Source organism: Leptopilina boulardi, unplaced genomic scaffold (genome assembly GCF_019393585.1).
Source record: "Leptopilina boulardi isolate dan_hultmark-lab unplaced genomic scaffold, ZJU_Lbou_2.1 LbouV2_121, whole genome shotgun sequence".
Lineage (NCBI taxonomy): Eukaryota > Metazoa > Arthropoda > Insecta > Hymenoptera > Figitidae > Leptopilina > Leptopilina boulardi.
The window spans coordinates 2,843,675-2,860,356 of record NW_026137665.1 but is presented as its reverse complement, the minus strand read 5'-3'; the positions used below and the strand labels follow the sequence as shown (position 1 = coordinate 2,860,356).

The window sequence follows — 16,682 nt, the reverse complement described above, 5'->3', positions numbered from 1 at the left end:
GTGAACCGAAGGGATGTATCAAAAACACCAAAAATAGTCTATCCAGAAATTTTGGTTTATGTTGACGAAATACTTTTCAAGTAAGTACTATTTATTTTCTTCTTTATCCCTTAAAGTACACAATTTCATTTCAAAGTACTCCTAATTTCTAATAGTTACGTAAGTAACAATACAAAATATAAAATATTAACTAAATCTAGGTAGGCGCTATAATGGTTAAAGTTCAGTATAAGTTTATACAGTAAAGAATAACATAAATCAAATTACATTATTATCAAAGGAGAAGATTAATTTTTGATAAATTGAATCTGCTTTACCATTATATCAATTAATTTCAAAAATAATTGTTATTGTTCAATAATACTGATTTTCTCTAAATCACAATGTCTACATTTAGTTCTGTATGTATTTCCTTAAATCACTTTCATAGATAGAAATAAAATAAGTTTCTCTAGAAATGAACACAACCTTGGGCACCAAGTGGGGAAATCATTACAGATTCTCCTTAATTTAAAAAATTATATATACATTGATGATTTTTATACAAAAGATACTTTAAAAGTTTATGTTTTTATCAAATTCAGTCAGTTTTTCAATAATCTTAACACATAATATTAATTTTTTGACCACTTTTCTTGTAAAATACTAAATGATTCAATTTTATATTTTGTGAAGAAGCCTAAAATTCAGTATTTTTTTCTCCTTAACCGGACGTGCTAGAAACTTCTATATATAGGCTTAAATTAAACCTTAAATCATACACTTTAAAACCCATATACGCAAGATAAAAAAAATTTGAATTTTGAAAAAATGGCGGTAAAGCCCTACATAGAAATTTCTACCACGTCGGGTTAAGAAGAAAAAAAATACTGAAAACCCTCAAAAGCACGGTTTATACTCAAAATCCTGACGTGATACACAATTTTGTAATTCGGAATCGTGTTTAGCATACAAAAATACACCTGAAACCACTCCGAAATCTAAAAAAATTCTTGTGTAATTAATTATATTTATTAATCTATTTTTTTGTAATTGCAGAAAACATAATTATAATGTGCAGAAAGCGGTAGAATATACTTTAAGTTACTGGAATGGAGTTGATTTAAGATACAGACAATTTCAAGAACCAAAGATTCGCCTCTATATTGCCGGAATAGTATTAATTAAGGTATGTTGTATATATATATATATTTCTATATTATAAAAAGATTTCGCCGCAGCCGCCGCTGTTTCAGAAATTTTGACAAGGATGGGTCATTCCATGTCAAGTGTACCCAACCCATGTTTTTGACAAGGTTAGGTAAGGGTGTGCCAACCCATCTTTTTGAAATGGATAGTACAATACTTGGTTACACTTGATATGGAATGACCCATATTAATATAGCTGCATGTCCCCCCCCTTCTCCCTCTCCCTCGTAAAAAATGACCTAAATTTTAAGGTTATGTTGGTTTCAAGACTATGAATAGGGCCGCAGGTCCTCCCCCCTCCTTTACCCTCTCTCCGTATTTCACACCAAAAATGACATAAATTTTGAGGTTCTGTTCATTTCAAGACTTTCAATATAGCCGCAAGTGGAGGGAAATTTCCTGCCAAAAATGACCAGAATTTAAAGGTTATGATCTGTTCAAGACTGTGAATATAGTCGCAAGCCCCCCCTTCTCCTGCTTTACGTTGAAGAAGAGGTAGATTTTCCGACGAAATTGAACGAAATTTTAAGGTTAAGTTATTTTGTAGGAAAACGACCAAGAAACAAACATAACCTCAAAATTTAGGTCAAAATTTGGCCAAAAAGACAAATAAAAAACAAATAACCTCAATAATTAGGACAAACTTTGAAGGAAAATGACCAAAAAACGAACCTAACCTTAAATGTAGGGCAAATATATATGCCATTCCATGAGTTTTTTCATCACTTTTCGGAGTAACCTTTCTAAATTAAATGAAACATTTTCTTTATAATATTTATTAATATAAAGGTCCAAAATAATCACTTTTTAAGTAAAAACAATTGTTTATTTAAAAAATACAACAATAAATAATAAAAAAAATTCACTTCTTTTCTGCACAACCAAATAAATTGGTTTAAAGATCAAAATTTTCCTTATTTTTTAAGCTTTCATATCGTACAAGAAAAATGTCATGATTCCAAATAGTTAACTCACAATTTTTTCAAACATGTTTTGTAATACGCTAGTGTAAGGGGCCATTCATTAATTACGTAAGGCTCTTAGGGGGAGGGGGGGGTCCAGCAATTCTTACGTTCAATAGAAAAAATGGCGCTAATGCATGTAAAAAATCTTACGTGGGGGGAGGAGGGGGGTCAAAATAGCCAAAATCATCCTTACGTAATTAATGAACGACCCCTAATGAGCTTCTGCTCAATAACGAGAGCGACAACTTCCGAACGTAGCGCGCAGCGTTAGCAGACGTTTCACACTAAATAAAATACAAAAAAGTAAACAAACATTGTTTAATAAATTGTGAGTTAACTATTTCGAATCATGAAATTTTTATTGTGCGGTATGAAAGCTTGAAAAATAAGGAAAATTTTGATCTTTAAACCAATTTATTTGGTGGTGCAGAAAAAAAGTGATTTTTTTTCATTATTTATTGTTGTAGTTTTTAAATAGACAATTGTTTTTACTTAAAAAGTGATTAATTTGGATCTTTATATTAATAAATACTATGAAAAAAATGTTTCATTTAATTTGGAAAGGTTTCTCCGAAAAGTGATAAAAAAAAACTCATAGAATGGTAGATATATAAAAATTTATTTGAATTAATCAATTACATCATAAATATTTATTTCCATCAAATATAATTAATAAATTTGTGTTATTTAAATGATATTCATTTTAAATATAATAATTATTTGTTTGAATTAAATTTAATTGATTTAAACATAAAAAAGAATTCGTTTTAAGTAATATAATAAAGAATTTCCTAAAATTTATTAAAAACATTTGTATGTTAAAGAATACACTGCCGTTTGTCCACAAAACTTTACTTTCCAACGGATTGTATAATGCGGAGTTATTAGCAGAAGAATTTTCTAAATTTTTGTATAAAAACTCTTTCAACATTCAACCAAAGAAGGATTTCGATATATCTATGTATATGAGTGGAAAACTATTGTATTTGACGAAAGAAAAAAGAGATGCAACAGGTATATTTTAAGGTGTCAATTTCTTACTCGACTTTATCAGGGTGTCCACTTTTTTTATAAAATTGGATTAAGAGATTAGTTTTAACAGATTAATTTTTTTTAATTAGAATAAAAAATTTTCAGAATTTTTGAATGAAAGAAAAATTTCCCGATCTAGTAACAAATTTCCCGGTCAAGTGGCCAACCTGTTTATTAAGAGAATAAGATAATTTTAATTTGAAACTAGATGATTCTCTGAGTACATTAACCATAATGTTCTGGTGAAAATTTTATTCCCTTTAAAAATATTAATTATTAAATGTAGGAGGTTCACGATGTGATTTCATAACATTAAATTTTTGAATTTTTTTTGAAAATGCTATTATTAAAAAAATATTAAAAATTATAGATATGTTGGAACTGATCAAAAACATAAATCACTTTACTTTGCACACAGGAACGAAAGAATTATTACAAAAATTTATTATTTTTGGATTATATACACTGATAAAAAGGTTTGGTATTGACAACCAAACGTTTGTTTGGTATTTAAGCAACAAAATTTTTTTTGTTGAATCAACGAAATTTTGGTTGTCCCAATTAAACTTTAGTTACGACAACAAAAATCGTTTTTTTCTAATTTTGGTTGTGTCAAACAAATTTTGGTTAAGACAATTAAAATTTTGTTGATTCAACAAAAAATAATTTGGTTGCTTAAATACCAACCAAATGTTTGGTTGTCAATACCAAACCCTTTTTTCAGTGTATGATTTTGAAAAAAATCTTCTTTTTCTTTCTAAATTTTTTTTCGATACTCTGAAAAAATTGAGGTTTTGCACATAGTTTTTCATTAATTTTTTTTACTTTCTATTAAAATCTCGTGAAGATGTTCGGCTTCGTTTTGAAGATATAATTAATTTTCAAAATTTCTGATTTGAAAAAGTTAATTAAAAGATTTTAAGTAAACTAACCAATTTCAAACTGCTTCATTTTCTATAAAATATATAAAAAAAGGAGCGATTTGAAATTGGTCAGTGTTTAATTTCAAACATTTTAATGAACATTTTTAAGTAAAAATTTTAAATATATAATATTTACAAAACGAAGCAAAACACCTTTATGAAATTTTGGTAGAAGATAAAGAATATTATTAAAAATCTATGAGTGTAAAACCTTAAATTTTTCAGAGCAGCCACAAAAAACGTTATAAGTAAAAAGAAATTTTGAAATTTTTTTTCAAAATCATATATATCATTTTAAAAAAATTTGATTTTGTAAAAAATTCTTTTGTTCCTGTGTGCAAAACAAAGTGATTTATGTTTTTGGTTAGTTCCAACATCTATAATTTTTAATATTTTTTTAATAATAACATTTTTAAAAAAATTGAAAAATTTAAGGTTACGAAATCACATCGTGAACCTTCTACTTTTGATAATTAATATTTTTAAAGATAAAAAAAGTTTTACCATTATTTTATGTTAAATGAACTCAGAGAATCATCGAGTTCCACATATATTAAAACTACACTGAGAAAAATGTTTAGTACCGTCTACCAAAGTTTGGTTCTCTCTACCAAATTTTTTATTTAATATAGATGCAACTAGGCCGTTTGGTTATCAAAACTAAATTTTTTTGATGAATCATTTTGTTCGGTCTACCAAATTTTTTGTTTCGCACAACTAAATTATTGTTTTTAAGCAATCAAAAAATTTTGTTAAATGAAACTTTTTTTGTTTTCTTAACCAACTTATTTTTTGGTTCACCCTTTTCACTTCATATAATCTACCTATGCCTACTTAAGTTAATTTCTATCGCGGCTACTAACAATTTGAGATTAAATCATTTTCACAGTGTATAAAGGCTGGAAAAAAACTTTCGTTCTTTTAACAAGTTTTATTTATTTATTCTCACTACACAAACGTTTTTTTTTTTAAATGTCTGAAAAACAAATAAAACTTTAACACTGAAACTTCATGACGCGAACGACGTATGGTTAATGTTGGCATCCCGTGAATGAGAAGCGACGCCTTATTTACGAGAACAGCGCGTGCGCAATTCAACATGCTAGCGATTTAGTACTGGAAACCAAACTTTCTATTCTGTTGTGACAACCGTATTTTAGTAACGCCAACTAAAAATGCTCAACTAAATTATTTTCTTATTATTACGAAATTATTTTTCTCAGTGTAGATTTTTTACGTTTGCAACCACTTTTAGACGAAAGTCAATGGACTGACCCATATGTATACTTATATTTTTTTTTAAATTGAAAATATTATTTTTCTGGGTGTGCAATATAAATTTTTATTCAAACTATAAAACAATTTTTTATTAGGTATTGCTTATACTGGAGTTCCATGCGCTTTACAAAAACAGAGAAATTCTCCTGAAATGTACGTGTCTTCCGGACTAGTTCACGATAAAAATGATTATGGAAACCTTTTATCTAGTATTCACGAATTAGGTCACATGTAAGAACCAAATTATATTTACATTTATTTTACTGATAATGATTTAATACTTAAAACATTAAAAAATATTTATTATAATAATATCAGCTGTATTTCTGTATCTCACGCTGCTTATTTTCTTCAGAAAATAATTCTTCATCACAGAGATTTATAAACAATGCACCATTTTTTTTAAATATTGTTATTTGGTTAAAAAAATATTTTCACTTCCCTTAAACAAATAACAATATTTAAAAAAAAACAACGAATTTTTTTAAAAATTCCTGAAGTGAAGATGTGGAACATTATTTTCTAGAAAATATAAGCCATAAATCATTTAAATTGGATTATTTTAAAAATATTTTTAAAAAGCGATATGCAAAAATCTCACAAATAAAAAAAAGAAAAAAATTAATATAAATAGATTAAAATCTTATCTTTGTACTCAGGTGTAAAATTTTACATAAAATTTATGAACATTGTTTTCTTTAGCCTTGGTGCACCACATGATGAGCAAAATTCAAACCACAATGGTCCTTCTAATACTATGCGTTGCCCTAAAAAGGAAGGTTACGTCATGAGTTACGATAAACATAATATAAACAAGATTTCATTTTCTCCTTGTTCAGTAAGAGCTATAGTACATACCTTAAGGTGCGTTCAAAATTTATGAATATCATTAAAAATATTCGTGAAAATGATCAAAAATTATAATGAACATATTTCTTTCTCCCCAAAAAAAAAAAAAAATTGGTGATATTAGTCAATATGAATAGCATTCTTGACATTGGTGAAAATTGATAAAAATTATAATTTTTTTTTTAATTTTAATTAAATAGTTTAATTTTTTTCTAATTAACAAATATGCCCCACAATTTTTGCAATAACACTTAAAACGTCAAAAGTTTTATAAGTAGAAGTTGAAATTATTAATTTTTTTTATAAAAATATAATTCTTAAATAAAGATAAATTATTTATCACTAGTAATTAAAGAAGTGAAACTTAATTTAAAATTATTGTTATACTCAAATAGAAAAAATATTTCTTGACTTGCAATTATAATTGCACAAATTTTTATACTTTAAATTAAAAATTTATCTTTCTTTGATTATTTTAGAGAAAAATTTATCATTTTAAAAACTGTTACTGAAGAGATTCAGTTGCTAAATTTCAACAATTTCATATGAAATAGCTAAAATTTAACAATTTATATAAGTGAAAACACACTGATTTAAATTGTGAATACCTATAGGGGCGCTCTACGTTAAGCGGACAACCCCAACCTTGTCATGTAAAAAACGTAATTTTTGAAATGCTGCTATTTCCATTAAAATGAATGAAATAAAAAAAGTACGGGTGTATTTTGTAGTAAATTTAACGATCTTTAAAGTAGTGGAGTTAGTTTTTAAAATAACTTTAATTTTCATTGAAAAAAGTAAAAATGAAATTTTCAAATTCATTTTTCACGACGTTCGACCATTTTAATTTTTTTTTTAAATTGCTTAAAAAATTGTTTAAATTATGTTGATTATGTGTGCCAAATTTCAGAATGGCATCTTTTGTCGTTTAATATTTATTTAATTTTAACAGTCGATGTGTTTCAAACAGAAAATTAGTGATTGTCGATTATGGGTTAGACGACTTCAATATATGCAACTGAGTTCACGGTAATGTTTAAACAAGTGACACAAAATGTAATATTTTGAATTTATTTTTTCAAGGTATAACCGTAAAAATATATATTTTTTAAAATGAAAAATGTAAACAAATAAATCGAGACTCTATTAAATAGAATTGAAGGACACTACATTAAAAAGTTTTTACTAATTCAAGATTTTTAATACCGTGTTTTTTTACTAGAAAACAAAATAACCTTTATTTTTTTTAATCATCGAGTTAATTTTTTTATTTATAAGATAGATTTTAATTTTTTTTATTTATTTTTGAATTTATTAAATTATTGTATTTATTAATTAATTTCTTTTATTTATTAAATTTATTTTATTTATTTAATTTTTTTGAATTTTTTTTCCAGAATAAAAAATTGTGTTGCATTAAATATAATTAACCTTAATTATAATTAACCATAATTAGATATAAAAAAATAAATAAATTTAATTCAATAGAAGAATAATATTTTAAACAAATTTTTTAGTTAATATGTAAACACATATAATTTTTTTTAATAAGATAAAACGTATTTTGAATCTTTTGAAATACCCTTAGCTTTTCGATGTCGAGCTATGTGGAACGGATTAAAACATCGGTCACTTAGAGGCGCCATTTAGTTAATATTAGAATTCTTTATTTAAAATGATAAATATGAAATAATATTTATAATTAAAAGATGAAATTTAAAAAATAATACGATTTTTTGTGGTTATAAACTGAAGTAAATTCTTGTCTCTTATTTTAACAATAGCGTGAACTCAGTTGCATATATTGAAATCGTCTAACCCATAATTGACATTCACTCATTTTCTGTTTGAAACACAACGGCTTTTAAAATTAAATAAGTATTAAACGACAAAAGATGCCATTCTGAAATTTGGCACACATAATCAACATACTTTAAACAATGTTTTAAGCAATTTAAAAAAAAATTAAAATGGTCGAACGTCGTGAAAAATGAATTTGAAAATTTCATTTTTACTTTTTTCAATGAAAATTAAAGTTATTTTAAAAACTAACTCCACTACTTTAAAGATCGTTAAATTTACTACAAAATACACCCGTACTTTTTTTTATTTCATTCATTTTAATGGAAATAGCAGCATTGCAAAAATTACGTTTTTTACATGACAAGGTTGGGGTTATCCGCTTCACGTAGAGCGCCCCTATAATAAATTAAATTTTTCTATAGTCAAGATTCTGCAAAATGCCTTCGAAATAATCCGGCAAAATATGAAAATAACTATCCACTACGGAGATTATTACCCGGTCAAATAATGTCTTATGATGAACAATGCAAAAAAATGGGATTCCATCAATGTGCACATGTAAGTTTCTTTAACTTTAATAAAAAACTTTGTATAATTTCATCTATCAATGATTCTATTTTGTTATTAATGTGATTTCGTAGGAAAAGACAACTTGTTTAGACTTATACTGCAGCATAACAAATAAGTATGGACGATTGACCTACTCTACATTTAGGAGACCTCCAGCGGAGGGATCTAATTGTGGTCCTGGCAAGGTATATTTAAATTTTTAATAATTCAATTTTGTTGGATTTTGTGCGAAAATAATTGAACTTAACCCTAAATATGTGCATCAGTATTTATTTATTGATTGTTTAAATTTTATTTTTCAGTACTGTATAGCAGGACAATGTAAATTAAAACTATAAAAGAAAAAAGCGAAGGTAATGATATTCAGTAAATATATAATTATTATTTTTATCAAATTCAGTGTTTAGTAGAGTTTCAAAAAATTTTGTTGTATAAAGAATGTTCTACGTTCCAAAAACATTTTAAGAACATAAAACGTTCCAAAATGTTTTAGGGACGTATCTAGAACATTAATGTTTTTTGTCCTCTGGTACTTTATTCCTGGTTGAAAATTTTTATTGAAAAATCTAATAAAAACTGAAAAATAATAAAAGAAATTATTTTTCTATTTTTCAGGGATAAATATGGATCCAAAGTGTTTTATTATATTATGTACATCCGTGTAAAGACGTTTATTACCAAAAAGGATAGAACTTCGTGTAATAGTCATCATACACAAGAACTTTTCGAATAAAAATATATTAAAAGTTTATAAAGTGTTAAAATTATTGAAAACAAGTTCAACTCATTTCACCTACTTAAATGTAATAAACATTCATGTTACACTCATCATTGTTCGATTTCACTTTCTCATTATTTGTTCAATTCATCTACAAATTATATTAAAATTAATTATACCTCGTGGTGCGCAATCAATTCATTATTATCATTCAGTCTTATTGAATATTCATTAAAATATATACTAATAAAGTTTAAAAAATATAGTGTATTCAGTAGTTTTCTTCTGTGATTAACAACCTTCCCGAGGTAAAATTTAAGACCTACTTTTCTAGGAATCAAGTAGGGTTAAACAGACCCTGTTAAGCTAAAAATTTAAAATAACTTGTGTTATTGGTTTTTCTTAATGATGACACATTAAATAAAAGTGTAAAGTAATTGTTTATATTATTTTAATGAATATACATTGACTCGAACAAAACGGACATACGTCCCCTTGACAACGTGACAATAACGCATCTCATGCCATTTTTCAACTGAACTCAAACTTACGTACAACCAAAACGAGCCAACGCTCCACACAACGCCCTCTGCGTCCATACTGCACACACGCACTATTTCAAAATAAATTTATAATATCGTTAATATGAAAATTGCTAACACTTGTTATAACTTACATCGGTTTAATTATCTAAATAATTCTAAATTAACTTTATAACATTAAAATACTGTTTTAGGATATTTGATATTAAGTAGGGAAACCACATTAGATGGTAAAAAAAATCGATTTTTTTTTTATTGCATAAATCGTTAGCTTAACTATCGAAGAATACGCTCTCAAAGTTATAAAGTGGAAAAAAAATTTTGGTGTATTAGGTATACTTAATCTATATTAGAACTGTTGTAAGAACTTTATTGTATTGTTAACTTTTTTAAATTTTTAGTTTTTGATAATTTTTTTAAATCGCGTTTTTCTCAAAACGATTTTTTTTCAAGTTAACACCATTTTCGGAAAAATTAACATTTTTCAAGAATTCTACGTACTTCCAAGCTAAATTTATTATAAATTCAGAAAAACTTTGGATTTTTGTTCCAGCTCATACCTTTCAGCCAGAATCATGCCCACCCATGAAAGCAGGTCAAGCAACAACGACAGTTTTTAAGCCATCTCTATAGACCAAGCACAAAAATTTTCTGAAATAAAAATCATTGTTTTATGAACTAGAAATTTAAATAAAAATATAAAACCGTTTTTCAAATGCTTAATTCTCTTTATTTTAAAAAAACTCACAAAATAACGGCTGAAATTACTCTTCAAACGTATTACTTCCTCTTAATTTTAATACTACATATAACATTCATGAAATTTAATTCAACAAGTTCATTTTTTTATTTAACTTCGACGTTAAATTCAAATTTAATTTTTGATTTCAATTTGACGATTTATAAATTTGATTTTGACGTCAAATCAAATTACATAATCGAAACCCTAGTATGCTTTTACGTATTTAACACTTGTATTTCGATGGCTGGGTGTAAAAACATGATACATCGAATTGGCGTTGAAAAACATGATACGTCGGATTAGCGTTGGAAAACATGACATATCGTCGTTTGATTTGAAAAAATGACACGTCGAAAACGAAATTTTTCTTTTCAAATTTCTGTTGGTACCACTGACCGCGAAATTTAAAATGGTTTGTTATATATTACATTTTTTAAGAATATATGATGATATTAAAATAATAGAAGTAAAATCTTGCACTATACACATATAATTTTGAATATTTTACATGAAATTCGTTTTAAATCAACGGGATTACAATACTGTATTTAAATGGTCGTCTGTATTATTAATTACTTTTACAGCTGTATGATAACGTCATGGGTGTCAAATCCTCCAGGAAATGAATAATTGGAGGATTTACTAGAAAAAATTGACCTAAGTTAATTTAATTTATTTAATAATTGTGTTTTAAAAAATATACTTTACTTACTCTCCATGCTTGACTCTTTAAACAAATATTTAAACAACACCAATCGTAATAGAATATTTACAATATAAATATTTATAATAAAATAGAATTATTTATAAAATCACAGATTTTATCAATCTAAATATAAACTTTATAAAAAGCTATTTAACCTAATTTTTCTTTAAACTGACATATTATGAAGCAAAATCATTTGTTTCATAAAACAGTTTCAAAGATTTGACACATTTTAAATTTCACGGTCAGTGGTACCAACAGAAATTTGAAAAAAAAATTTCGTTTTCGACGTGTCATGTTCTTCAAATCAAACGACGATGTATCATGTTTTCCAACGCTAATCCGACGTATCATGTTTTTCAACGCCAATTCGATGTATCATGTTTTTACACCCAGCCATCGATTTGTTCTTTCACTATTAATAAGTAAACTTATTAAATTAAATAGTTCTAGTAAACTAGTTTGTTACAAAATTTTTAATATTTAATTGTAAAAAAATAATATCGTCAACAAATTTTCGAGATAATTTCTTATTGGTCAATTTTAAACTTCACGCCGAATTATTTTTGTCAAATTGTTTTTCGACTATTTTGCACTTTATGTAAAATGAATATTCGAACAGAAAATATTATTCTTATGTTAAATAAATTATTTAACATTAAAAATAAATGATAATTTATATATAATTATTGTTTCTTTACTGTTCTGCTCCCCAAGTCTTTATTTTCCTCAGTCGCAACTTATCAAATGAATTTAGTATTTATTTTCTCATGTTAAGTTGGCGTAATGGTTAGCGTGTTAGATTACGGAGCGTTAGGTTAGGAGGTTCGATCCCAGCGAGCGTTAAATATTTTTCAAAATTTATGTAAGCGATTGCGTTAAATAATAATAGGTAGGGGTAAATATAAGGTCTCCAGTAATAAATAATTTGTTAATTGTATAATTAATTCCATATTTAATTTTTTTGTTTAGTGTTGGTGTTACTACATATTTGAAGTTGGGTCGACTTTGGGATTATTATTTGTCAGACAAGAATTGTGTATTTTTCTGTTTCTGTTTTGTTACAAGTTTTTGTTGCTTACTGATTCAATCAATTACTCATTACAACTGATTAAAAGCCTGTAGTACATTTTACACTGATTGTTATTTTTGTCACAAAATATAGGGTAATTCCCAGGAAGACTCTCATGGCCCTGTCAAGTTCATCCCTAAGTAGAGCAAATCCTTGCAAAACCGTCTGAAGCCATTACTAGGGCCTTGCCAGTTTGCCATATCAGGCCCTTGCCAGAATCCAGGCGTACTGGGAAGGACCTTGAGAGGTTCAGACCATAATTTCTGCACGGGAAATGTTTTAGGGACGTTTCTAGAACATTAATGTTTTTTGCCCTCTGGGACTTTATTCCTGGTTGAACATTATTATTAAAAAATCTAATAAAAACGGAAAAATAATAAAAGAAATTATTTTCCTATTTTTCAGGAATAAATGGATGCAAAGTGTTTTATTATATTATGTACATCCGTGTAAAGACGTTTATTACAAAAAAGGATAGAAATTCGTGTACACGGAAAGAAAGTTTGTAGCAATATTTGATATTATGGTGTTACTTTTTAGTATATTTGGTTACAATTGCGGAACATTTTGGCATGATAACGATTTTCGATACTATCTTTAAGAATGATTGAGATTAAAATAAGAATATTTAATATAGTTGGAAAGAAAATTTGATATAATATTTACGAAATCTGAAATCTTTTTATTGAAACACAAAAATGTCAAATTTTAATAAGCTCTTTATCAATTTTTCTAACCAAATATTTCAAATTTCGTAATTAGAATTGTATAAAATGATATAATTATTTCAGATTTTGATATATTTGATATGAAAATTGAAAAAGAAATATCAAAGTTAACGAGATTCGACGAAATTTGCCGAAGTTGAACGTTCGGAATTGCCCGATCCTCACCGAGTGGTAACGAAGACTGACGAAGCTCTTTAGACAAGCCCCTTTTTACCATTATCTTGATACAGACCTAAATTTCTTTTATATAATTAATTTCGAAGATTTTACAATAAATCAGTAAAAAAAATTGTTCTTCAAAAAATAATAAAATATTTAATTATTTCCCAATAAATAATGATTTTTATTTATATTTTTAAACATGTTTTGATATAATTTCACCTTTCTCATAAGCGGTGAAAAATATGTCTGGTTAGTATATAAGAATGGTCACATCAGTTTTTCACATGAGCGTAAATTTGTATATGAAGCGTTATCCTGCAAATGTTATGCGTATTATCGTTAGTATAGGTTAGGAATAAAAATAAGCCAATCGATGTAAAACAATGCGGTGTATGTGTGTGTGTGTGCATTTAAAAATTCATATCCTCGTCTATCCTCGAGATGAGAAAGAGATAAAACTTTGGCGTAGAATCTATTGGTGTTTCTGTTGTCATCTGTCACGACTGAACCACTTCGAATTTTTAGTATAGTTTTAACAAATTTCGAAATAATCTTTCCAAATTTTCATATAAATTTAGTAAATAACGAAGTGCGCGTCGGTTTAACTTACTTCTGGTTTTTCGTATAAATTTATCAATTTACGAAATAATAATTTCAATTTCTGGAATATATTTACTAAAAAGACTATTGGTAAAAATATACCGATTTTCGTTATCAAACCCAAATGTTCCGCGTTTGAAAAAGAGAATACTAAAATTTCCTATCAGATTTATCAAATATTGCTACTAAATTTCTTTCCGTGTAATAATCACCATACGCAAGAACTTTTCGAATGAGAATGTATTAGAAGCATAAGGGCACTGTCTTGCAAAATTGTTGATATTTCATTAACTAATTATTATAAAACATTGATAAATTGTTAGAAAATGTGAGGTTAGAAATGACATCACCGTTTGAATTTTTCAATAACTTCTAATTATTTTAACAAACAGTTGTTTTCGTTTTTCATCGACTTTACATACATGAAAATACTAAGAACATTTTGCAAAAAGTTGATGATAATTTGTTTAAAAATTTAATAAAATTTTTTTGTTTTGTTTTATTTTTTAAAATAAAAAGTTTTTTGGCTAAATTACTGCTTTATTTATTGCAATTCTTGTTAGAATGAACTCTACAGATTCCCATTTACCCTTTCCAAAATATTTTTTTTCATCATTTTCTATCGATTAATCACTTTTTTTATAGTGAATTGCTTTATAATGTGTACCTAATGTCAATCCAACAAGGGTAGCGTTACAGCATTTCGTAATTTCCAGAGTTTATCACTTTTAAATACATATATTTAACATTGTATATTGACACGTATTTATTCTTCCACTATACTATCAGTATAATTAAACTTATAAAATTAAATAGTTCCAGTGAGAAAGTTGGTTAATCTAATAAATATTAATTTTATCATTTCAGTTTAAGGGGGGAAACTTGTGTAAATTCATGTTTTTTCAAGATTTTTTTACAAAATAGTGGGAATGAGAAAATTTATCATATTTCAATAAGAATTGTTTCCAAAGATGGTAAATATTTTTAAATAAATAATGATTTTCGAAGAAATTCTATTTGAAATATAATAAATTTTATCAGTGGACAGATAAGTTTAAAAATCAATTTTGATAAAAAAAACAATAACCAAAAATGTGTTGTACTATTTAGATACTACTACTTAGATTCGTTATTTCCAATGAACCCAGGACATTTCGCCTAAAACACCTATAAAATATTAATTTTAAATCCCTAAACTATAAAAAAATACAAAAAAAAATTGATTTTTTTGACAGGTCACATTAGGATCCTCCCATTCGAATAAAATTTGTTAACATGAAAATTTGAACCAATGGTTTTAGAATTCTGTACCAAATATAAATTGAGTTTATTTAGTATTTTTGGAGAAATGTGTTCGAAAAATTAACCTTATAGCGATCACGTATCTTAACAATAATAATGCTATTAGTTTCATCTGTCTAAACAATTGAAATCAGTCGTAAAGCTTATATTCTATAATTTACAAAAATTTATCACAAAATCAATATTATGTACTATTCCGTTAATACAAAATGTAATTGAAATTTATAGATAAATAATGAATATTTAATTATTCAAGGAAATAATCTTATCACTGGAAAATAATAAAGAATTCATTCCCCCCCCCTCTCTCTATCTCTCTCTCCGTATATATACATAAGCAACGATGTCAAATACAATTAGTCAAAATTCAAAGTTTTAACAGTGAATTTCAACACTGCACAGAAAAGGTAAGATGTAATTTATTCTTTTACTTTAATTTTGATAAACTGTTTATAAAATTATAAATTTATTTACTGAACCCTTTTGTACACTGAGAAAAAAATACTATTGAATCAAATACTTCAATGCTATTGAATTTCCCGTTATTGATTCAACAACAATTTTATTGATTGAAAAGTATATTACATAAAATGAAAAAGCGAAATTATTTAAATCAAAAGTATGGTAATGTGAAATTAATGCCATTGTGTAAATTGATGCTATAGTTAATCTATTCATATCAACAGAATAATTTATTAATTCTTTGACAATTTTTATTTGAAGCATCTAAAAGGTAAATTTGAAGAAAATGTGTATAAGTTTGAATCATACGAAAAATTGTTTACTTCAAAGGAGCAAGCTATTGGAAACGAAAGCATATGCTTTTGTTTCAATGAATGGTGTTATTGCATTTGAGACATTGATACCCAACTTATTAAAACATTTTTAACATTTTTTATTGTCATCAAAATAATGACATGACTTATCATTTGAATTAACTAAACTTTTAATTTATTAATCGTGTACTTTTGTTGTAATAAATGGCGTCATTGCGGGCAATCTGTATAATAGATTTTTAAATGTAACTATAAAAAGATTTTTTTCCATTTTTCTAAAATTTTATTTATATATAATATAAAGTTTATAAATAAAAATTTATAAATTCATAAAAATTTTATTTTTTGATTAAGTTAAAAATTTTAAAAACCCATATAATATGTTTAGAATTATAAAAAAATTTATTTTACTATTTTATAATTTTTCGAAACATAAAATTTAAAAATATTTAATTATCAATTAAATTATATTAATATTAATAATAATATTCTTTTATCTACTTAATATGAAGAAATCTTGAGGACGATATTTGACTGTAAAGTAATCGTTGAACGCTATAAAGCTACTGTTTCATGTTGGACTTCGGTGGTACTAGTCAATCACGAAAGTTAAGCAACGTTGATCGCGGTTAGTACTTTGATGGGTGACCACTAAAGAATACACCGTCCGACAAAATTCAACTTTTTTTTCACACACGAAAAAATCAATGATTTTCAGGAACTAGG

At 26.2% G+C, this 16,682-nt stretch overlaps 1 protein-coding gene across 4 annotated transcripts in view; it reads left to right on the top strand.

Annotated features, from left to right (window-relative positions):
* Nucleotides 1-16,682, top strand: part of LOC127286203 (A disintegrin and metalloproteinase with thrombospondin motifs adt-2-like) — a 167,539-nt gene that overhangs the window by 61,107 nt on the left and 89,750 nt on the right. The window contains exons 10-14 of one of the 4 annotated variants that reach the window (XM_051312563.1): nt 6,089-6,250; nt 8,461-8,596; nt 8,680-8,793; nt 8,911-8,961; nt 9,224-9,363. The exons of 1 other annotated variant lie outside the window; for it this stretch is intronic. In XM_051312563.1, the coding sequence (XP_051168520.1) occupies nt 6,089-6,250; nt 8,461-8,596; nt 8,680-8,793; nt 8,911-8,946 (448 nt within the window). In that variant the 3' untranslated portion in view covers nt 8,947-8,961; nt 9,224-9,363. Of the gene's footprint in view, nt 1-6,088; nt 6,251-8,460; nt 8,597-8,679; nt 8,794-8,910; nt 8,962-9,223; nt 9,364-16,682 lie in introns of those variants that run through there. 2 more of the 4 variants (XM_051312588.1, XM_051312580.1) reach the window with 2 other exon arrangements.